Here is a 25,086-nt window from a genome sequence, read left to right as displayed (position 1 = left end):
ATTGTGAACAATGGGTTTGCTGTCTTTAGAGTTGTCATTTGACTTCAGTCAGGTTTAAAGAAGCAGAACTCAGCCGGCGCCGTGGCTCAATAGGCTAATCCTCCGCCTGCGGCACCGGCACCCCGGGTTCTAGTCCTGGTTGGGGCGCGGGATTCTGTCCTGGTTGCCCCTCTTCCAGTCCAGCTTTCTGCTGTGCCCTGGGAGTGCAGTGGAGGGTGGCCCAAGTGCTTGGGCCCTGCACCCGCATGGGAGACCAGGAGAAGCACCTGGCTCCTGGCTTCGGATTGGCGTGGTGCACCGGCCGCAGCGGCTATTGGGGGGTGAACCAACGGTAAAGGAAGACCTTTCTCTCTGTCTCTCTCACTGTCCACTCCGCCTGTTAAAAAAAAAAAAAAAGCAGAACTCCAACAACCAGACTCGTTGCGTTGCTCACTGTCCCTTCTGAGCTTGGAGACTCCATTGGTCTCTTGTCGGTGTGGAGAAATCCTCGTTCTCCCCTAACAGCGCCACATCTCCCTCAATCAGCCACAGAGGAGGCCCCGCTGGTGCCTAGGTCTTCACCCTTCCCTGGTGTGTTCCGGCTAGGTAACCTCAACAAATCTCATTTTGAGAAATGACTTTGTCTTATGTTGCTGTTCTGTGACGGTAACACTTTCACTGGCTCTGTCACTTGGGCCCTATGTGAAACCCAGCATCCGACTCAGAATAGCTGAGATGTTGGTGCCCCCTAAAGGACACGTGTATTTTAAAAGTTTGCTCTTCAAAACATGCACTTGGTTTTGCTGTCTTTTAAAAACTGATTTGCAATCCTTTAAAAGAAAGGGACATGCTAATCTGATTAACTCAGTGCACAAATGCTCTAGGGGTCAGAGCAGAAACGTGGTATTCGGCTTGTCTGCTCAGTATGTAAGATTTTTAGACACAGTTTGAGAACAAAGAATATCTACTGTACTAACTTTCTGCTTTAACTACAGAATGGAGCATGGGGAGGCCAGAAAAGCTAGAGTTTTCAGCTATTTTAATTAATAAGAATTTCAGCCTTTTTTGGTAGCATGATTTTTCTACATAGGATAAAATTTGAGCTGTTAGTTAAAGTAACTCCCTGGAAAATAAACTGAAGCGTCTTGATTTTTTTTTTGTTTTTATTTTTGTTGCTAGGAAGAGGAAAACTTGCCTCAAACTTGAGATCATCTGACGAACATTATCAGAAATCAAACCAAGAAAATATCTGACTTATGATTTGAAAATAGGAGGGTATTTTTCCTGAAATAAATACCAAGTAAATAGGTTTTTCACATAATGATAACTGCTTTCATTTGTTGGCACAACTATTATTTCAGGGGCTTGCTTTTAAGTATTCAGTGGGACTATGGAACACATCACAAATGTGAGCATATGACTCATCCTTAGCCCACAGCTTAATCTACTGAGCCAGAAGAGAGCCCTCTTGGCCTAACGTCTTCTCAGGGAATGTATTTCAGCAGGGATTAACAGAACAACCTCACTAAAGCAAAGTCATCCTTTTAAGAGCCAAATATTGAACTTGAGAGGAAGGAGCAAGTGAGTTTGAGAACCAGTTGCAGACCCCATAGCAGCCACACTTATCCATGAGTTAGGAGTTCTGAAAACAACCATAGTAGGAGAAACAAAATTTCAGTGGAGAAGTAGGGAGGGAGGGCCAAAGTTGCAGGGAATACATGGAAACTTGTGTAACTACTAGGTTCACCAAAAATAACATTACAACAACTGAGACAAAGAAGGTTTGCACAGCTTTAATCTGAAAGTCCGAAACTTTGAGCACCGGCATGACACCACCAGTGGAAAATTCCACACCATAAAACTTTTGTTTCATACATAAACCTATTGAAAATATGGTATAAAATGTGCACTATCATGTATAAGGTACATATGAAACAAATCAATTTCACATTAAGACTTGCATCTCACCCTCAAGATATCTCATAACATATATGTGACTATTTCAAAATCCAAACAAATCTGAAATCTGGAACACTTCTGGCCCCAAGCATTTCAGATAAGGGATCCACAACATATAATGTTGATGACATTTTTACACATCTTGAATTTGCACTATTTGGTACCATGCAAATTGTACTCTCTGATGGTTTACCACATTCTTTATGATGGGAGATGAGATATAGAATGTGAGACCCTGGAGAGCTTGATGACTCATGATGGAATGCAGAGAGAGCCCTGAGACAGCTTGTTTTATCACCACATGAGCCTTCCAGCTCAGCCCAGAAGAAATACTCAAAGAGATATCCTTCAATCTCAGAATGACAGAATGACAGCCCACTTAGAAGGGCTGATGAGAGACTCTGGGGGAATGAATGGTACTAAGAATTGCTGGCCGGTGCTGTGGTTCACTTGGCTAATCCTCTGCCTGTGGCGCCGGCACCCCGGGTTCTAGTCCCAGTTGGGGCGCCGGTTCTGTCCCAGTTGCTCCTCTTCCAGTCCAGCTCTCTGCTGTGGCCCGGGAGGGCAGTGGAGGATGGCCCAAGTGCTTGGGCCCTGCACCCGCATGGGAGACCAGGAGGAAGCACCTGGCTCCTGGCTTCAAATGGGTGCAGCGTGCCGGCCGTGGCGGCCATTTTGGGGGGGTGAACCAACGGAAGGAAGACCTTTCTCTCTGTCTCTCTATCTAACTCTGCCTGTCAAAAAAAAAAAAAAGAAGAAGAAGAAGAAGAAGAAGAAGAAGAAGAAGAAGAAGAAGAAGAAGAAGAAGAAGAAGAAGAAGAATTGCTTATTCCAAACTAACAAAGCAAGGCTCTGGTGATGCCAGAAAGTCTCAGTTCTGTGGCTCACTCTGGCAGGCAGTGGCACTGTCTGGAGTGAGGCTAGATGGTACCTGGGAGGCTGGAGGCTCTCAGGACTGTAGTGCTATGGAGGGTCCAGCTTCTAAACAGCCTTGCAGCCCTGACACCAATAGTTGGTTGTATTTTGATAACTTGGGATTAGCGAAGAAAGATAAGAAATGATGTGTGTGTGTTTTAGCTTTTGTGATGCTCAAACAAGGAGTCAGTAGGTAGAAGTGAATCAGTGAGAGGATGTTCTCATGCTAATAGAAGTGCTTATTCAATGTGAAGGACACACATGTGTTAAGAGGGTACCTCACGGTCCACGTGCATCACCAGGAGTCCTCGTGGGAATTAAGACCCAGGTTTGCTCTCTGGTCAGGTCCTCGAGCATGTTCCACGTGATGAAGCACAGCCATTACGTCTCCCGATTCGGCAGCAAACCTGGGCTGCAGTGCATCGGCATGCACGAGAACGGCATCATCTTTAACAACAACCCAGCTCTCTGGAAAGTAGTTCGACCCTTCTTTATGAAAGGTAAGCGGGTACCTGGCTACATGTCCTTTTGTAAAGCATCATATTGTTAAGTTCTGCCGCTTCACAGTTTTGAAATAACGGGAAGAAGAGCCAACATTTATTATACCTTTACAACATCATAACCACTGTTTTAAACATTTGATATTTTAGTTCCACAGCAACCTTATGTGATACATACTCTTATACCTACAGTTTACAGATGAGAAAAATCAAGGCATAAAAAGCCCACAGAATCTGCCCAAGGTTCCAACATTAGTAAAAAGTGGCCCAGGAAACAACATCAAAGCCTACATTTTTAAACACCATGAATCCTTTTCTTCCTGTTGGTGTATGAAGCAATTACATGTACACAAAGACGAGATGAAGCTGCATAGTTAGAGTCAATTCAGTCAAACATTTAAGTCAGCCATATATCTGATTTAAACGTAGTCAGCAAGTGTATTTGTTGAGTCATTAGCGAATAGCCCAGATGCTTAAGCAGAAAGCAAATGGTGGGTGAATTAAGAGAATTTTAGGACTGTATATTTTGTCTCATCTGGGCTCTGACTTTCACAACTGAGGAAATAATGCCTGAGAGAGGTTGTGGTTTTAACTCAGGCAACATAGCTAGTTATGAATGAGCAGACTTGATTCCAAGCCTCCTTGTGCAGTGACTCCCCCCCACCCCCGTACTAAACCATGCCAGAAGTAAAGCAGTGGGAAAGTACAAATCATGTGCTGATCACGTCTTACACTAACTTCAAACATCAAGGAAGATCAAGGAAGGCAACCATTACCCGGAAAGCCTCCTACTGACGGGACCTAGCTTAGGTCTGACCCTATAGCACTGATAGTCTTCCCTCCAGCCAGCCTCCATCGTGAACCCAAATGCTTCCTGCATGGCTGCTAAGACAGGAAAAAGCTAAGCCTCTGGCCCTGCTAGCTGAGTGTGGATCCCACCCTGTAGAGTGGCCCTTTGCCAAGACTCAGCACAACTGTTGTGGGCCACAGTGTATCCGTTTCCTACTGCTGCTGTGACAAACTGCCACAAAGACTCTTAAAACAGCACATTTATTGCCTAACAGTTCTTAAGTTCACAAGTGTGACATGGGTCCTAATGGACTAAAAGGAAGGTGTTGGCAAGGCTCTAGGGCTCTAGGGGAGAATCTTCTTGGGTGCCTTTTCCCAGCTTTGAGAAGCCACCCCATTCTATGGCTCACGGCCCCTTCTTCCAGCTTAAAAACCAGAAACAGTGAGTCAACTCCTTTTCACAGCACCTCTCTCGCTTTGACCTCAGCCAGGAAACGTTCCTTGCTTTTAAGGACTCATGGGGTTAGGTGGGGCCTGTCCCAGACAATCCGCAGCAATTTCCCCATCTCAGGGTTCTTGAATCACAGCTGCCAAATCTCTTTTTCCATGTAGCATATTAATCAGTTCTGGGGATTAGCGTCTGGACAACTTTTGGGGAGCTATTATTCTGCATATCGTTCATGTTGGGACAGATCAATCTCCTTGTGCCTTACAAAACTGTAGAATGGGTTAATAAAAAGTGAACAGGACTCAGCATTATAGCTTATGGGTTCAAATCCCAGCGCTGACACTAACTGTATGCCCTCAGGCAAGTCACTAAGCCTCTCTGACCTTCGTTCACTCATCCACACAAGATGATGCATATTACAGAACTGTCTTCTAGGGCTACTATGAGGAATATGTAAAATAATGATGTAAAAATCCCATAGAAATGTAAGTTTTATTTTACTTTGTCATTTAACCCAAAAGTTTTAGGAATATATGAACCAGTATTTAGGAGTAGTTAACTTTCACACACTGATTTGCACTAGTCAATAGAATCCTGAAAGTCATCCACTTGACAAACTACTGTTCTTGTCATTGAACTAGGTGTCAAGAATACAGCAAACAAGACATGGTTCTTGCTCTTGAGAAGCTTATAACGGGGTGGCAGCAGGGCGGGGAAGCAGAGAGAATCAGGAGGGTCAGAGGAGTACATCACCAAATACCGCGCTAGATGATGGTAATGCTAGCGGTGCACACAGCACTACAGAGCACAGACAAGATGAGCATCCAAAACCCCCAAGCCGTCAGGAGAGACTTGGAGGAGTGGATGATCATAATGACTTCCAAAAGATGCTAGAAGCTACCTAATTAAGAAAGTGTGGTAAGCAAAGATAGGCCAGGAGTACAGAACAGGACAGGTGAAGGCATGGAAGCACAGATCGATGTATCCATGTCCAGGGATCTGTCAGTAGGCCCTGTGCCTGACACAGATACATAGAGGAATGAGGCCAATGGGAGGGCAGGGCCAGATTGCCAAAGACTCCTCTCTTAAGCCAAGGAGATGAGTTATCTCACCAGCCATGAGGAATCCTAAAGATTTTAAGCACAATGACATGCACGTATTTGTGTCTTGGGAAGAAAAATCCCTCTGGAAGCAGAGTGAAGGGCATTAGTTCCAATCATGGAACCAGGCAAGAATGTGAGCAGGGAGAAAGGTGAGGGGACACTGTAGTGATGTTGGCTGGGTGGAGGGGAGGCCGCTGGTATGAGGCATTCAAAGAACATAGAATCTACAGTACTTGGAGATTCAACCAACCCTAACATCTTTGTGACTTTTTTTTATTAGCCCTGAATAAGAAAAGACATTTTAAAAAAAAAAGAAGATTACTTCTGAAAGAAGTTTAAAGAAAACTTAGAACAAGGAGGAAAAGGGGAACTTTAAGAGTAAAACTCTCATAATAGACCACCTCCCATCTAGACCCACTAGCCACAGCTCAGACAGTTAGGAGCAAAGCAAGGCGAGATCAGAGTCAGTTCACTCTACCAGTTTCTATTCATTCCTCTGTTTGACAAATGCATATCAAGGGCCCTTATGCACTACTGACTTGTACAATGCTTTTAAGTGGTTGTCACTCCTTAAAGCATTGCTGGCTCAGTGGGGAATTCTGCTAAACAAAGATTTGCTTAGCTGTGAGGCCATTGATTGAATAAAATAAGATTTTGAAGTGGTAGAAAGAGAAACTGAAATTGAGAGAACACTTTTTGTGATTTATAACACTGTACTTTATACCTACAACCAAACAGGAAGCACATTAGATCAAAGATTTACGATCCAAATTTGACTAGTTGTGTAGTAATATCCTACTACTTGAAGCATAAGGTAAGTATGACTCTGACCAAATCAAATCCATCATTAGCAGGAAATATATACAACACATATGAAAAATACTGCTATGTGACTTACGACCGCAAGTGCTACATGTTTCATTCACAGTCTCACCAATGATTTGGAGATCATGAATAAGAGTTGAATTTTACATAGTTGGTTTGAAAAAATATTCATCCATTTTTAACCATAACGTTAGCATATGCTTGTAGAACATTAGCAACACACAGGAAAGTGTGGAATATGAAAATTTTCACTCCACTAGTGAATACAACTAACAATTAAGCTAAAAAAAAATGGGCAAAGTGGCCTGATGGATTGCGTTGCGAGTGGCCTGCAGTGAGTGGCAGCCCATTCTCTGGCTTGTCCCCTTCAGCTTTGACAGGCCCTGGGCTTGTTCAGATGGTGGCGATCTGCGTTGGATCCATCGGGCGGCACCTGGACAAGCTGGAGGAGGTGACCACCCGGTCGGGCTGCGTGGACGTGCTGACCCTCATGCGGCGCATCATGCTGGACACCTCCAACACGCTCTTCCTGGGCATCCCCATGGACGGTACCGAGCTTCCCATTCTCACGACCGCATCTCCTGCCTTGTGCTGAGCAGGGGGGTGAGAGGGACAGCAGACTAGAGTACACTCAGGCTGTCTTGCACATTGCTCTTCGTAAAATATAGTGAAGTCCTCATAACGTTTTTCCCCCTTGTGTTTTCGCCATCTTATACAATACAAATTTCTCTAAAGTAGGGCCAGCTTTTCTTGGTTTTTCTCTTTCTCCTTATTGCTCTCGGAAATATGATTCTACCCACCCCCCATCCAAACCTAACAAATGTGATCAGTTCATTTGGTCATTAACATATCCTACTGCAATTCAAACTGGTATAGCTGATCATTTCCAATCAAAAAGTTCATGGAAAATGGAATGCAATATAAGTTTATTTGGGCGTACAATAATTTTGAAATTCATGCAGTTTTTCATAATAGACATCTTTCATGAACTTTTTGAAGATCCTTCAAACTTATGCATACACATACATCTGTCCCTCAAAGCCACCAAGGTGAAAACTTTGACCTTGGCTGCATGATGGGAAAAAAAAATGGTGCTGCTGCAAGTGGGAATGATGGTGACACCTGTGATTTGTTTGGTATCCACCATGTGCCCAGCAGTGCAAGAGCTTCTTCATATATACGTTTACCATTTAACATTCGTAACACCCGATACCGATGAAGTTAGAATGCAGCTGTTAGCTGCCTAATGTGCTCTGCTTCTTGCCCTCTTGGGTGCTAGAGTCAAGGGCGTGAGAGTCATAATTATTAGTTACTGTTATAAAAAATACATAGGAGAGAGTTGGCAGGCTTAAACACAAACTTCAAAACTGGCAAATCTCTGGTTAACTTAGCCAATTTAGCCACCAAGCAAAATAAATCAGAGCTCAATCTGTCTGGTGGTACCCAAGAGGCTAACATGCCCACCAAAGACAAGACCTTGCTCAGTTAGAACCCCAGACCGGCAGCAGAATCTACAGGGAATGTCTAGTGCTCAGAGCACCCTTTTTAGGTGCGCACTTCTCTCAACCGCTCTTTCTTTTCCTTCCCCTAGAAAGTGCCATCGTCGTTAAAATCCAGGGTTATTTTGATGCCTGGCAAGCTCTCCTCCTCAAACCAAACATCTTCTTCAAGATTTCCTGGTTATACAAAAAGTATGAGAAGTCTGTGTAAGTAACATAAGTTTGAAAGATTTATGAACACCATCAGGTTTTTTCCATTGTGTCTTTTCTGTTGTTGGCCTTTTTACTAAGTTTTCTGCTCTCCAGGGCTCAAACAGAGCTGTTGATTAAGCTGCTGATGAAACATTTCCTATAACAATTTGACTGCGTTTCACCAGACCAAGGAATACAATAAGACCTTGGCTTGGCAGCACCTCAGCTAGGGGGCTGAGTGTGCATTCTGAGAGCTTCCTTTCTGGAACTAGGCACTGTAGAACGCTCTGATTTGAAGAAAAGAGATGACTCGTCCTATCATTAATATCTGTTAAAGCTGTTTCACATTATCTTGAAAACCAGAAACAGAATCAATTTTTAGTTGTCTTATTTCTAAGTTAATATAACTCTACTTGTAACAGCTAACAGTAGTCCTCATAGAATTTTTTTTTATCATGAATAGAATGAACTTCAATGAAATGTGTTTGGGGGGATTTTGTTACATAGCTCACATTTTGAGAGTCTTGAAACTGTCATTCGATCACTCTGTTCTGGTCTTAGACTAGTCCAGTAGAAAAGTGGGCAAATGTCCAGTACTCTGTCAACTAATCAGTGGGTTTTTAGAGTGCAAGTAGCCAGGCACTAAACCCTGTTTCCTCTAACACCAGTGGAAAGCCCAGGACATACAGAGGCAGAAAAACCTGGCTTGTGTCTTATCTGTAATACTTAGCACCTAAATGATCTTGCGAAGTTATTGAAGGTAAACTATAACTTCTCCAGAGTGAGGGCATAGGTTAATGAGATGATTTCCACGGAGCACTGAGCATAGAGCCTGGGACATTGTGGCACTAAGAATGTCAGTTTCCCCTTCCCCTACATTCATATCTTCTTCAGATGTCCCCAACCATATTAAATTCTCCATGTATAAAAATCCCTGAACTCGTTTGAAGATCCACCTATCTCCTATTTGTGGATTTTGAAATTCAATAATACAAGTTTCCAGGCCAACTTGATGTTGCTTTGCATAATCTCATGTGATTAATGAATATTAGGTGAATGATTTGGACACTTGGTTCTTTATATGTTTCATTTCATTTCCATCAGAGCTTACTGACTTGAATCAGTTTGATAAAGATTGATCTCTTGTTGTGGTCAGATTTGGTGGTGGTTGTGATGATGGACTGAAGAGTCTCATTGTATGCTTTTTGGTCATTAGATTAGCTTTGGTCTTGGCTATCAAGCCATTGAAGCTTTCTGCATGAGACTCACTCCCTCTATATGTAATATTTGCAAATGGTTAGTGCACTGGTTTAAATCTCCTATGTCTTGGGGTAATAAAGAGCTATTGAAATCTTTCAGTCTCTTCTCCCATGCTCTTAAAATGATGCCCACATTTTTAAATAATACATGTATGGGAAGGATATGAACACATCTATCCCATCTCTATTAAATTACATATTTTGCCTTTTTTATTTTTTAAAAATTTCCCAGGCCATAGCAGAAGTGATGCAGCAGGGACTTGAACCAGCACCCACATGGGATGTTGGCACTGCAAGTGGCAGCTTTCTCCACTATGCCACAGTTCAGGCCCTTTTGCCTCTTTTAATTCCAAATATTACTTTTTGCCTTTTACTCTTTATTTTGGCGAACGTAGGGCTTTTTAGTTCTACACTACCTTAAATAAGCGTTAACAGATAAGGCAGGCTGATAGTCTTGACACCACTGTGGGTGCAAAATGTATTCAGAATTCCAAGGACAGTTTTCCAGATGCACTCTTGCACTACATGTCTGTCAGTCAGAAACTTCCTATTCTCTGAAAACCGTCACTGAACACAGTTCTTGCAGTTTTGAAAGGCGTGTACGTTCAGATGCATGCATTTATGTAGGGGCAACTTTTACCTTGAAAAGAAGGATGCCGCTGGCGCCACGGCTCACTAGGCTAATCCTCCGCCTTGCGGCGCTGGCACACTGGGTTCTAGTCCTGGTTGGGGCGCCGGATTCTGTCCCGGTTGCCCCTCTTCCAGGAAGGCCAGCTCTCTGCTGTGGCCAGGGAGTGCAGTGGAGGATGGCCCAAGTACTTGGGCCCTGCACCCCATGGGAGACCAGGAGAAGCACCTGGCTCCTGCCTTCGGATCAGCGCAGTGCGCCGGCCGCAGCAGCCATTGGAGGGTGAACCAACAGCAAAGGAAGACCTTTCTCTCTGTCTCTCTCTCTCTCATTGTCCACTCTGCCTGTCAAAAAAAAAAAAAAAAAAAAAAAAGTAAAACCTTGGATTCCAGGTCAGGGAGGAAGTCCATACTCAGTAGCAGCTACAGTTCTGCCAAAGAATTCTTTATGAATTCAGAGTCCAGGGAATTACAGCAGTTCCCAGAACATTTTGGGGCTAGTGCTCAGGTGCAAAGACTATAAGCATTCTAAGCCTACTAGGAAGAGGGCACCATAGCCCATCAATGGAATATCTGTGCTCTGTATGTAGGAGAAGCTCAACAATATTTTCTAAAAGAATGGATGGGTGGGTGAACAAATGAACATGATTGCGATGTCTGTGGTGTGTACCTGGGTGTGTGTGTGTGTGTGTGTGCACATGCGTGTGTATACTCAGAGACACATGGAGTGCTGCTTAAAGAATTTTCTCTGACTTTTCCTGCTGAGCTGGAGTAAACATAGAGGCTTTTTATTCCAACAACATCAACAAGGCTTTTAAGTGTAAAGGTGACCATGTCAACAAGAATTTGAAACATTTATTATACATTTAATGTAATACAGAAAACTATTCCCTGGTATCAGAAAACAATACTCTTACTCACAAACATGTACAGTTAAAAACAGAGGCAAGAATAACAGAACTTAGATCCTATGGTGATCTTACTTTTCATTTAGTTTAATTCCTTTACTTTAAGAGACAGAAAGTTGGAGACTTCAAGTAGCTACACAGAAAGTAGTTACATAGAATCACTAACTAAAACCTCACCCTCTGTCCAGGGTGCTTTTTCTTCTACCACATAGTCAAACTGGGTAGACATATTTATGCAGCTAGTGGCTCAACCAACAGATATTTACCTAGTGTTTACAATGTGACAGTAACTACACAGGCTTAAGAATAAGTTACTTGAGGGCCGGCGCCGCGGCTCACTAGGCTAATCCTCCGCCTAGCGGCGCCGGCACACCGGGTTCTAGTCCCGGTCGGGGCGCCGGATTCTGTCCCAGTTGCCCCTCTTCCAGGCCAGCCCTCTGCTGTGGCCAGGGAGTGCAGTGGAGGATGGCCCAGGTGCTTGGGCCCTGCACCCCATGGGAGACCAGGAAAAGCACCTGGCTCCTGGCTCCTGCCATCGGATCAGCGCGGTGCGCCGGCCGCAGCGCGCCGGCCGCGGCGGCCATTGGAGGGTGAACCAACGGCAAAGGAAGACCTTTCTCTCTGTCTCTCTTTCTCACTGTCCACTCTGCCTGTCAAAAAATAAAAAAAAAAAATTAAAAAAAAAAAAAAGAATAAGTTACTTGAGTTAATGTCTAGAACAGAAATCTCAATATTATCTTCATGACTAGGCAAGTAAAAGTGGGCTATAGTGGATAGGGAGCAAGAAACGGAGGTGCTTGCGGCTAACGGAAGAGTGAATGCCTCCCCTAGTAGCATTCACAGATGTTTTCTGTGTTGGTTTTTTTAAATCTGAACTTGCCAAATCAGAAGTTGAAAAACATGATTGATTTAGCCTTATGTCATCAGATTTTTAACCTAGAAATCTCAGCTAACTCTGGTACCTTAAAGTATAGGTTAAGTATATTTGTAGAAAAAATATTAATTATTTATGAGCACCAATGGCTTCAGTTAAAGGAGATTTTATTTCAACAAATAGCAAATGAATCAATTTTGCTAGATGTCTAAACTGAGTACAAACAGATTATACTTTGACTGTTTTTTCTAGCAAGGATTTGAAAGATGCCATAGATATTCTGGTAGAGGAAAAAAGACGCAGGATTTCCACAGCAGAGAAACTGGAAGACCATATGGATTTTGCTACTAACTTGATTTTTGCTGAGGTACTTGACCTGAACTAACCATAATTCCCTCATAATACATGTTATGACTGTTTGTGTGTAGATGTGTAAAGATTTCCGTTAAAAATTTTGCGTATTTCTGCATTTAAGTATTTTCTTTAGCCATTCTAGAATACCCAACCCAAATAGCCCCCACATTAAACTTTCTAGCAAGACTGACCACGTAAATGGAAACTTATTTTGTGTCACAATACAAATTATGAAGAGAGGAAGGAGGAACACCAAAGACACTAAGTACATTAGACCCTTGTATCTGCAGAGGTCTGTTTCCAGAGCCTCCACCCTCTCCCACAGATAACAAAATCCACATATACTCAAATTCCTTACATAAAATGGCATAGCACTTGTATAACTCATGCACATACTTTGTTATACTTTAAATCATTTCTAGATTATTTATGATACTTGATACACTATAAATACTATGGAAATAGTCGTTATATTGTTTAGAGGATAATGACAAGAAAAAAATCTGTACATGCTCAGTACAGATGCAATTTTTTTGCAAATATTTTTGATCTGCAGTTGGTTGAATTCACAGATGCAAAAGCTGAGGATATGGAGGGCTGACAGTACAGGGATAATTAGCTAAATTTCTTTATGTTTCAGCTAAAGATTGTCATGTAAAACATTCACAGTCAATTACAGAAATAAGTAATTTCTATTACTTCGTTAGGCTGAGGTTGTCGATTCTTGAGTGTCACCTCCTCTCATTTTAAAAAACTTTGGTTCATTTTTCCGATTTCCCTGCTCTTCCTATCGCTTAGAAACGTGGCGACCTGACAAGAGAGAACGTGAATCAGTGTGTGCTGGAGATGCTGATTGCGGCCCCCGACACGATGTCCGTCAGCGTGTTCTTCATGCTGTTTCTCATTGCAAAGCACCCTAGTGTTGAGGAGGCAATAATGGAGGAAATCCAGACTGTTGTTGGTAAGCATTTATCAGCTTTTAGCCGGCGCCGCGGCTCACTAGGCTAATCCTCCGCCTTGCGGCGCCGGCACACGGGGTTCTAGTCCCGGTCGGGGCGACGGATTCTGTCCCGGTTGCCCCTCTTCCAGGCCAGCTCTCTGCTGTGGCCAGGGAGTGCAGTGGAGGATGGCCCAAGTGCTTGGGCCCTGCACCCCATGGGAGACCAGGATAAGTACCTGGCTCCTGCCATCGGATCAGCGCGGTGCGCTGGTTGCAGCGCACTGGCTGCGGCGGCCATTGGAGGGTGAACCAACGGCAAAGGAAGACCTTTCTCTCTGTCTCTCTCTCTCACTGTCCACTCTGCCTGTCAAAAAAAAATTTAAAAAAGAATTTATCAGATAAGTAACAGGGCATAAAACACAGCTCATGCTGAATGCCGGCTTCTTATGTCCTAAGAATTTGATGTCAAACACAGTATCTTTTATAATCCACCCAGAGAATAATAAAGCAAGTCATTCTGTCATACTGTGATTATGCCTTTAGGTTGAAAAGACGGTTCTTTCTGTCTTTTAAAATAATAAACATACATCCAATGAAGACATGCAGTAAGAGAGAGCTGTATAAAACATAAAGTGACATTCCCAATCCCTTCCATTTCTTTCCCACTTTCATCCCCGCATCCCAGGGCTAACCACTGTTAGTAGTTTTACAGTGCATTCTTCAAGGTCTTTTTCTGTGTACACACACACACAGGAAGCTTTCTAAAAGTTCATGGAAAATATGCATTATTTTTTAATCCCGTTTTTCCATGATCTTTTTGAGGCCCCTTCCTATGGTTGGCTTTGTCTGTTTTACAAAAACATGGGATAACATACAATGCTCTGCCCACTTTATCAGTTACAAAAGGTATCTGTGTCCCCACTGGGAAGATGGCTGTCATTTACAGCAGTGTTTGTCGGTTTTAAGAAACCCAATCACAACTTAACTTCCATTTGGCCAATGAATTGGGGGGGGGGGGGGATCACAACAAAGGTCGGGGAGTGATGAGCTCTCCTCTCCACCCCCACCTGGGGATGCCAGCCCCTTCTGCCCCAGACCTACCCGCCCTCTCCTCCGCTGCAGGGGGGCCTCCAGGTCCCCACTGAGCTCTTCCCCATCTATCCCTGCTCTGTCTTCGGCACATTACACCCCAAATCCTCCACAGAAACACTGCCACATCTGTAAGAAATCAGAGTTGCTTTCTAGGAGAAAATGGAATTCCTTAGAGTTTACCTCTTCACATGGGTAATGTCTTACAGAAATGAAGAGATGGCACACAATATAAAGGTTTTTTTTTCCTTGACTTCACACAAACCCTGTGAAGCAAGTTCCCTGTGAAGCAAGTTATTTGGTTGTGGAAGGGCACCATCTTTTAAAAACCATTTGGGGCTGGCGCCGCAGCTCAATAGGCTAATCCTCCACCTGCGGCACCAGCACACCGGGTTCTAGTCCCGGTTGGGGCACCGGATTCTGTCCCGGTTGCTGCTCTTCCAGGCCAGCTCTCTGCTGTGGCCTGGGAGTGCAGTGGAGGATGGCCCAAGTGCTTGGGCCCTGCACCCGCATGGGAGACCAGGAGAAGCACCTGGCTCCTGGCTTCGGATCTGTGCATCGTGCCAGTCACAGCGGCCATTGAGGGATGAACCAACGGAAAAAGGAAGACCATTCTGTCTGTCTCTTTCTCACTGTCCACTCTGCCTATCCAAAAAAAAATTATATATATATTTGGACATTGCTTGAAATGGTTGAAACTAAGGGGAACATCAAGGTGGCATGTACCAATGCCATCACACTAGTCAAAGTGATCAGTTTCAGGTCACAATTGATCATAATGATAGGATTAAGAGTCAAAGGGATCACATAAACAAGACTAGTGTCTGCTAATGCTAACTGATAGAACAATCCAACTTGGGAAGCGGGCATCACAGCAGACTCATAGAATGGCAGATGTCCTAAACAGCACTCTGGCCTCAGAATTAGCCTTTAAGGCATTCAGATCTGGCTGAAGAGCCCATGAGAGTATTTTAGGTATGGAAATCCAAGCAAAAACAAACAAACAAACAAACAAAAAAACACCTAAATGAAAGATCTCTGTGAGTGAGATCCCAGTGGAAAGAACAGGCCATCAAAGAAGGAGGTACCTTTCTCTGAAGGGAGGAGAGAACTTCCACTTTGACTATGACCTTGTCTAAATAAGATTGGAGTCGGCGAACTCAAAAGGCCTCCATAGCCTTGACAGCTCATGACTAGAGCCTAGGGTGATTACTGACGCCATAAACAAGAGTGTCAAATGTTAAGTCAACAACAGGAGTCACTGTGCACTTACTCCTCATGTAGGATCTCTGTCCTTAATGTGTTGTACAATGTGAATTAATGCTATAACTAGTACTCAAACAGTACTTTACACTTTGTGTACCTGTGTGGGTGCAAACTTTTGAAATCTTTACTTAATATATACTAAATTGATCTTCTATATATAAAGAGAATTGAAAATGAATCTTGAAGTGAATGGATTGGGAGAGGGAGAGGGAGATGGGAGGGTTGCGTGTGGGAGAGAAGTCATGGGGAGGGGAAAAAGCCACTGTAATCCAAAAGCTATACTTTGGAAATTTATATTTATTAAATAAAAGTTAAAAAAAAGAAACTAAGGGGAAATGTTAAAGAAGGGTTATGAATGTGAGAGAAGGAATCTGTAGATGCATCACATATCTAGGAAACACCCTGGCAATGTAGCTAGCAAGGAGCAGAATAACACCTGGGCTCAATGTTATCTCAAATGCCTTCCTTCATTGGGTTACCAGGCTCCATGCCAGGGGCCAGGGGTACAGCAGTGAACAAGTCAGTACCATCCCTGCACTTAGGGGGCTCCTGGGCTGTTAGAAGAACAAGAACTGAGCAAGCTCATGGAGTGACTGAAGATGGTATCACAGAAGAATGGCATTCAGGGAACAGGGGGAAACTTCAGCCTCTAATACTATTTAAACACAACTTCCTTGAGAAATGACAAGTCTCTGTGCTTCTCAATGTCCCCGAAACTTCAGCAGACCACTGCAAAGGTGGAAAGCCAGCAGAGCCACATGCACCTGTGTCCTGCTCCTGCCTGTGCTCCAAACATAGACAGGGTCATTACGTCCTAGGGAGCATTGTTAGTCACCTTCTCCATTGTCTTCCCTTCTACGTCCCTCCCCCACATATACATACCCTGTTCGACCCTCACTTGTGCAAAGAGCTGTGTATGAGTGGAAGATCTGGTAGAGTGCTCTGATCAAACCAGACCCTTCCTAAATGGCTTAGTTGTTCAGGAAACAGGACTATTTCAGAACCCTGGGCTGTTTGTTTGTAGATTTAATTATTTTAAAGGCAGAGTTACATAGAAGTAGAGGAAAGAGAGAGAGAGAGAGAGAGAGAGAGAGAGAGAGAGAGAGAGAGAGAGAGAATCTTCTAGCCATTAGTTCATTCCTCAGATAGGCAGATTTGGGCCAGGCCAAAGCCAGGAGCATGTAGAGAAACTCCATGCAGTTCCCCTACATGAGTGGCAAGAGCCCAGGTTCTTGGGCCATCATCTGCTGCTTTCCCAGGCACATTAGCAGGGACCTGGATCAGAAATGAAGCAGCTGGGACTCCACCCAGGGCCTATGTTGGATGCCAGCATCCCAGACAGTGGCTTGACCTGCTGCACCATGTTAGCCCCCTCTGCCCCCTCCCTCCCTCTCCCTCCCAGGGCTGCCTGTGATTCTGTGGAAGCCTGTTTGAGGATGCTGTGAAGCTTTGCCAGTCTGGAAGTCATCTGAGCCTCTTTAACCAGTTCCGGCCAATCTGAGACAGTGGAGGTGTCTGCCAATTCCCAGCCACCCAGGGCTGACCTGGGGGCCTATTTTGCCTGGTAGAGAAAGAGGCGTTCTTACCACTCGAGGCAGCAGGTTGTTCTTGATGAGATGCTAAGGGACTATCAGTGACATCTGTAGGGACATGACTGCACAGCTAACCAGAGGAGGAAATGTCACTGAAAGGCAAGTCCACAGTCTCACTTTGAGCATGAAGCAGCCTGAGCATCCATCTCTGGGCTAGCTGATGTGTTAGTTTGCTCCCAAGCTAAGAGAGGGAATGAATGTCCCCTACAATTTAGAATAGGCGACAAGAAAACCAAAAATTTCAGAGGCTACTCAGACGAAACTGATGTTTGAAATAGACTGGAAGTGGCCACATGGAACCACAGGCTGTGATCAGCCATTCAACTTCAGCCCACCATTGCCACAGGGAAATGTGGGTCCAGCCTTACCAAGTTTTCTGATTTTATTGGAAATCCAGGCTTCTTTATGAAATCTCCAAGGTTTTTAAGATAATTAGCCTAACACCTGAATTTTTATAAAAGATTCTGTGTATCAAATATATTTGGTCCCAGTTGCTGAGGTAAATTAGAATTAGATGTAGTTCTGTTTTGTTTTGTTTTGTTTTTTTTTGTTTTGTTTTTGTTTTCTTTCAGCCAAGGCGAAATGTTCTGTTGGACAACAGGAGCTTTATTGCCTGTCACCTAGTGAAACTAACATTCTCTCTCTTGTCCTTTTCATCTGTCCCCACAGGTGAAAGAGATATAAGGATTGATGATATACAAAAATTAAAAGTGGTGGAAAACTTCATTTATGAGAGCATGCGGTACCAGCCTGTCGTGGACTTGGTCATGCGCAAAGCCTTAGAAGATGACGTCATCGATGGCTACCCAGTGAAAAAGGGAACTAACATTATCCTGAATATTGGAAGAATGCATCGACTTGAGTTTTTTCCCAAGCCCAATGAATTTACTCTTGAAAACTTCGCAAAGAATGTAAGAGCCCTTCCTTAAAACTGAACGTGTCACTCTTGACAATGTCATCTATTAAATCCGGTTTTCTGTGCTTGCCCCATGTATATTTTATTATTTCTAACTCATTCCCCTCCACTATGCCCCCTTGCTTGAAATATGATATCGTATTTATCCTCAAGCCAAGGATGCTGGGTATCCATCTCCAGGAAATAGCTCCATGATGATCATATAATAGATCAAGACGTGAAAAATACAGACTCTTTCGATTTGGCCAAACAGAGGCAAATCTTGTTTAACTCAATCAACTCACTTTTGCATTTAGACTGATAACTTTGTGACCATGTAGATCCAGTTGTACCTTGATCTAAGCAAAGGGAAGTCTACTTTTGCTTCAGATGGAAAACAAACCAGGCTTCCAATGGAAAACAATGCAGGCTGCCTTTGGTGCATCAAATGGCCCCATGAGCAACAGTTCCTATTCTAAATAAGATTCAATAATTAGAAGTTTAGCCTTTTATTTTTCTGTAATTGGTGTATACTGTAGATTCTGACTCCATGATATCAAATTTCAGGCAACAATGTTTTTAAACCTAAATTATCCAGACAGTTCCCTCCCTGTGTCCTTTTTCCATTTTGTATGATGTAGAAACCCAGTATTAATCCAGTACTACACTTATCCTGCCAGGCAATCCAGATAAAGTTATATAAATCACTCATTTGGTCAACAAAAATTTATTGAACATTTACTACATGCTGTAAGTCTAGATGCAGACAAGACAGAAGGATGTGTCCTCATTAATTTTCTACATAACTATAAAAAGTTATATATGTGGCATTGATGAGCCAGGAATCCATATCGTTGCCTGCATTTGTTCCTTTTCATCAGATATATAGCATCACATAGAAACAAACTTTGTGTTGGTACTTGCAAAAGTAGTAAAGCTATGACTCCTCAACAAAGCTAGTTGAGTTTATGAGGGGACTTCAAAAAGTTTATGGTAAAAAATTTAATGAAAAGAAATTTATTTTGGTGATCCCATGCACCATACATAGTTTGAAATCCATGCATAGTTTATTCAAAATACACATCTTCCACAAGCTCTGCGAAGATCCCTTAGATGACGACTTCCTTTAATAAGATGATTTGCATTGATTTAATCCAGCAAATTTATTCAAAAAGCAAAATGGGATTGTCTAGGTTGGGTCTGTGTCACAAGAGGTGAATCAAACTGGGTAGAGAGCCAGGAGAGTCGGCGCTGTCCCTCTCGGGGAAGAAGCAGTATAGCTAAGACCCTAACACAGGTTCTGACTCCTCTGTGTTTTCAGAGCTGATCGAAAACAGCTGCATGAGGCCAGCCTTGAACACTCTGGCTAACTATCTGCTCATTTTCATAGGTTCCTTACAGGTATTTTCAACCATTTGGTTTTGGGCCCCGTGGATGTGCAGGGAAGTACATAGCCATGGTGATGATGAAAGTCATCCTGGTCACACTGCTGAGACGATTCCAGGTGAAAGCGTTGCAAGGAAGGAGTGTTGAGAACATACAGAAAAAAAATGACCTGTCCTTGCACCCAGATGAGACCAGTGACTTGCTGGAAATGATTTTTACTCCAAGAAACTCGGACACGTGCCTGGGACAGTAAAGAAGCTTGGTTAGTACCTAGTGGAGCACTTCCTGTCAGTAGTTCACCTGGAGCCCATCCATCCTGGTTGGGTAGTATCAACCTCACAGTGGACATTCAGTGGCCCGCGGTGTTGTATTTTAGGCTTACTTCCTGTGGATCATCAGCACGATGGGAGCTATCAGTCATGTGCTCTTGTCCCAACCAAAGAGAACCAGGCTGTAAGAGAAAGAGGACAGAGGCTAAGAGTCTGTAGGGGTCAGTGAGAAAACTGCAGCTCTGAAGTCCCAACTCCAGCTGACATTCTTGGGAAAGGATCAGTCACCAGCCAAACTTATGCCTGCTTTCCTGCTGGACCTCCACTGTCCTGTCCCAAGGGCATTTAATGTCTGGGGAAGAAGGATTCAAGTTGACTGGACGTGCCAGGCCAGTATCAGAGTACCTGGCACCAAGCACACCTGCTGTTCTACATAGAGGAGCTTTAATTTGGTTTTGCAGGAGGATGATACAGCAGCATTCATACTCATTGGAGAAATATTTACAAATTCAATATCTGATTTTCCCATGAATTATGCCCAGTTAACTACTACATATCCGTGTGTAAACTGTCTCTGGCAAAAGTTGAAGAAGAGGATGCCCTTTCCCATTTTCTCCAATTCATGCCTCAGCTACTTACCTCTGCTACAACAGGTATAGTTTGAGTTAATACAAGTCAGCTTAGCAGTAGCCTGGGTAAAATATAATTAGGATCCTACATCTTCTGTAGGGAAAAAAATCATACAATCCAGTCAGATACAAATACAAATGCATTTCATGTCTTTGCATTATTCCTTGGCTCCATTAGTGTGGCTAACCAAGAGATAACTTGAAACCATTATTTAACTTTAACCATAGCTTCCAAGATTTGGTGGAGGGGAAGTCCTGTAAGTCATTTCTAATTCTCTAATATAGGGGATCCAACTTCTAAAGAGTGTTCTTTTCATCCCACTATCTTCCCTTAACATTTTTTCCCTCCCTTTCTTTCTACGACCCAAAAGCTAAGGGTAACAGAGGAGCAAAAAATGTAGGTAGAAACTCTTCAAATCATTTCTCTTTCCTACCTCAAGTTTGTTACCTTAGAGATTTTAACAGTTACCTAGTGCACTGAATCAATCATTGATTGTAGCCATGGATAAAATGTATGTACTTCATCTAGTTCATTGAATTATAGTATGTAGTACATCTTGGAATTAGCTCTGTAGGTAGAATCAAATAAATGGGTTGATTTTCCAAATATTATTTTCCTTGTGTTTTATGGCTAATAATGAGTGTATCTAATGACTATCACCTAAAGACTGAAAAATTAAACTCACAAATATGGAAATGTTTTCCATTGATTCAACAGCCACTCCCATCCCATTTGAATATTATGTTTAGGAATAACAAGGCCAGTGTGTGTGAGAGTAGAAGCTCCATGAGAGGAGAAACTCTTCTCTTTTGTAATCTGCCCTATCCTCTTTCTCACTCCACATATTTACTATCAAGATAATCTGAGTCAACATTCTTGCTTACAGAGACCCTGAACTGGCCCCGAAGTCAAATAAGGAAAATGCCAGTATTCTAAGAATTTAAGCAAAGGCATTAGGAAAGGAGGAAATATTTAAACTTTGAATTTTGGATCATTTAGCCTAAAGATACATGGAATTTGCTCACGTACCTGACTGTGTTGTGGTCAATCATCCAAATAATTTAGACCCTGGAGAGCCAGGCCAGGTTTTGAGATTTAGTAGATGCACACTAATTCACTTGATGATTACTAACACACTTTTTACATGGTCCCTGGCTGGAACTGATTCCAGAGGAAAATGGACATTGGATGAATATGTATCACCTATCCAACACTCTTGGACTGTCTGTGTGTACTTTAAATGTATACCTATAGCCAAAGCCTATGTCTATACAGACAAAGGGGAATGGGAGGTTGGTATGGTTGTATACAGATAATGCAGATAAAAAATAACTCTCCAGACAAACAACTCATGCAGACAGGGCAATCTGTTCAAATCCAGGCCATGAAGAGTTCTCTGCTCCTTTCTTTTCTATCAAGACAGCATTTCAATGTGTGGAACAAATGAGAAGCCTGAGAATACAAATATAATCATTATAATCACTAGAATCTAATTTATAACAAAAGAAACTATTTCACAGTACTGTTTTTAATTTACTAGTAAAATATTTCCTGCAATGAAAGTCTTATTTATGTTCCAAAACACGGAAGTTGAGACCTAAAGTCTGGGTGAATCTCCCTTCATCTCTACCAGTAGGGATCCAGCGAAGGCCTGGATCTGGGCTCAGCCTCTCTAAAGTGTATGCTTGGGATCAGCAGCTTCATCTGTCCATCCTGCAACTTTCTCATCAATCCAGTCAGGGAAATGCACACTTCAAGAGGTTGCTGTGAGGAATACAGAAGATGATTTATGCAAAGTTCTTTAGCAGAGTGTCTGGTACATGGCAACCCCAAGCCCTGATCTTGACAATGATGATGCTTAGTAATTAGTCTGATTCATGACACCATGCAGTAAAGGGGCAGAAGACAAGCCAGATGCTCTCCTGTTCTCATTTTATACTTCACGGCAACTCTCACATTAGTATCACTGCACCAGTCATCCCACACTGTATTGCTCAGAAGACAGAGGCCCAGAGAGTCTCGGGGACTTGCCCCCAAGCACTCAGCTAGTAAAGGAGGAACATGAATTCAAGACCATCTCTTATTCCAAAGCAGCTGTCTTTCCACATGCCACTTATTTGCAACAGGACAAATTGCTGAAAGGCTGGAGCTTTGACTTCTAGCTTCTCAGCTCTGGGGTGCGATGTCAGGTAAACCTCTTTAATCAGCTGTTCATCCCCCATCTTGTTGCCCAAGCAATATCTCAGTTTCTTTTTCCACAAAATACTGATGGTCCCACATGCTTTGCCTCTTCTGGAGGGTCTTTCTCCAGAAATATAGTATGGGAAACTGCCGTAGAGGTTCATGTAGTATATTAACGTCTGTATTCCAACAATTGCCTCAATGGGAAATTACCAGATTCTATTTGGATATTACCTAACCACAAGGGACATTTCTAATTTTGTACGATTTCAGTTCATTTCAGATGTGGTACTACATTAAACTAACTTACTATAAGCACACACGGTGAGCACACCAGACCTCAGGATGGCCACAATACTGCCTCCGTTTGGCCACACTGTTAAGTGCTAGAAAACCCATTATGATCAACAGCTGTTGTGCGATATTTTCATCAGGCAAAGATTTCAGATATAAATGAAATATTCAGTGCCTCATGTAGTTATTTATCAAATAGCCAAATGTTTGGTGTGGAGGAGACCACACATAGGTGAGAAATAGAGAAGGCAAGACACCTAGGCACAGGTGAGGAACCGAGCACACATCACAATCTGCCTCTTCCCTATGCATTTGGTTGGGAGAAGTGTGTTCATTCTTTCAGGACAGGAAAACAACAATAACTACTTTCTTCCTGTCTGTCTTAAGCCCTTTTACACAGTGATTTCATTTAACTCTCCCAAGAATATACGATATATATTCCCATTTTACAGATAATGATGTCTCCCATCCATGCATATTTATTCCCTTGCTACTTGCTGGATAGCGTTTCCCTCTCCCACTCATACATTCCTCAACACACATGGCCAGTGTCTGAGGTTCTGTTATCCAAAATTGCTCTGAAAAAAATTTTTTTTTAATTTGCTAAACTCATCTATCTCAGTTACACCATTGCTAAGGCTCAAAATGTCATCCTCCCTACTAACGGATTTTATTTTTTCTAAGAAATTGCATAGAAGAGTTACAGACATCAACAAGCTGAGCTTGAGAAGAGAGAAAGGAAGCAGTGTCATCCGGGTACCCCTAGGAAAGATTTCACCTGCGTGAGAAGCTGGTCCCACATATACAGCGGTGTTTGGGTTATAAGGGTTCCCAAGACGGAGCGTCTGCAGCAGCCAGGCAGGCAACGTAAACTTGATGATCAGACCAGCTGCAGGTCGGGCCTGTGGGAGAAAGGGAGAATGCCCTGTCTAAAGGCATTCAAGCTCAGTGTTTTTAAAACATAGTGCTAGCCAAACCACCCTGGTCCTTGAGCTGGATTGGGCCAGCTCAAGTTTAAGTGTGTTTAAGGTGTCCAGCAACAAACTCATTCACACCCCTATTTATTGGCACCTTTTACCCAACCAACCAATCCAGTGAGGAAGACAGAGAGGTCTCTGTTTCACTGATGCTGAAATAGAGGCAGAGGCTTCTGGGAGGCTGAGTGGTTTGTCCAAAGCCACACAGTAAGTACCAGATCCAAGACGCCCTCCAGGGATTCTGGCTGCAAATCCAGGAGGCATTTGACTTCACCCGCCTGACTTCCCTTCATAGCTGTATATGCTGATGACTACTTGGGTGCCCTTTCACCAATTTAAACCTCAATGAAGCCATCTTTAAAAGCATATTACACCAGAGAAGCACTGTAGCCATTTCCGAAGCTTTTGTTAGTACTTTGCTTCATAAACACAAAACCATTTTCCTCTTTGTATCTAAGCCCTAACAGCAAAATGAATGTATAAGGCATTCTCACTTTCAGATCAAACAAGCAATTTAGTGACTGTAAGGATGACTTGGACACTCACTGTGCATGGACTGACAGACTGCAAGTCCTCAGATGCTGATGTGTCTACATGTAGCCATTACTGCTTCAGGGGAATGAGGGTCTTCATTTCACTCAGAAATAATTAGTATTCCTATTTGAACTTTCAGATAAACCAATGGATCTGCTGAAGGAAATTTTTTTTCTTTCCTGAGTAGCTTTGGTTCATTCCATACTCAAACCAACTGCATCACTAAGAGCTAAACAGTGCCTCCCTTCCTGTTGAAACTAGCACTTTCTCTGGGCAACAACTGTTCTGGTATGCTTATCACCTTCCCAAAAGGCAGCCACTACTTTTACTACTCATGAGGCTTCTAGAAACAACTGCCAACAGAGAAATGAGCTCTCACTTTGGAGAAAGCTCTGCCTATGATAAAGCAGGAGTGACTAACACGATTTTGCAGGTGGTCTTTGAGAGAGGTGTGGTGAGAATGAACTAGCATAAATCATTAAGACCACAGACCAGCTTATCTGATTTAAACTCATGGTAATCACACAAAACATAGCTTACCCCCCGCTTCTATGGTAGTAAAACTGATCCTCAAAGAGTACTTGGCTCACAAAGAGTAATTGGAACTCTCTGTCTTATCCCAAAATCTTTCCTAAATGCTACCCTTAATGTGAAATTTGGTTCTCTGTAAAAATTAAATACAATAACAAATGTTTGTAGGTTCTAATTGGTCAACAGATTAGGTATTAATTTTGGAAGGCAGAATGGCAGAAAATTAGATATTAAAATTGGAGGATAGGGGCCAGGTATTGAGGATACTGGT

The 25,086-nt window shown here is 42.9% G+C and overlaps 1 protein-coding gene across 2 annotated transcripts in view; it reads left to right on the top strand.

Moving 5' to 3' along the window:
- The window catches only part of CYP19A1 (cytochrome P450 family 19 subfamily A member 1), a 34,240-nt gene extending 13,393 nt beyond the window's left edge, over nucleotides 1-20,847 (top strand). Inside the window, exons 4-10 of one of the 2 annotated variants that reach the window (XM_089309163.1) lie at nucleotides 3,199-3,353; nucleotides 6,890-7,066; nucleotides 8,110-8,224; nucleotides 12,130-12,244; nucleotides 13,030-13,192; nucleotides 17,788-18,029; nucleotides 19,404-20,847. In XM_089309163.1, coding sequence (XP_089165289.1) covers nucleotides 3,199-3,353; nucleotides 6,890-7,066; nucleotides 8,110-8,224; nucleotides 12,130-12,244; nucleotides 13,030-13,192; nucleotides 17,788-18,029; nucleotides 19,404-19,652 — 1,216 coding nt within the window. In that variant the 3' untranslated portion in view covers nucleotides 19,653-20,847. 2 annotated transcript variants of the gene reach the window in all.
- Nucleotides 20,848-25,086: the final 4,239 nt, after the last annotated feature.

This window comes from Oryctolagus cuniculus, chromosome 12 (genome assembly GCF_051225735.1).
Source record: "Oryctolagus cuniculus isolate XC-2025 breed Fujian yellow rabbit chromosome 12, ASM5122573v1, whole genome shotgun sequence".
In the NCBI taxonomy this organism is placed as follows: Eukaryota; Metazoa; Chordata; class Mammalia; order Lagomorpha; family Leporidae; genus Oryctolagus; species Oryctolagus cuniculus.
Note: the sequence above shows the minus strand (reverse complement) of the source record. Positions and strands in the feature narration are given on the sequence as shown.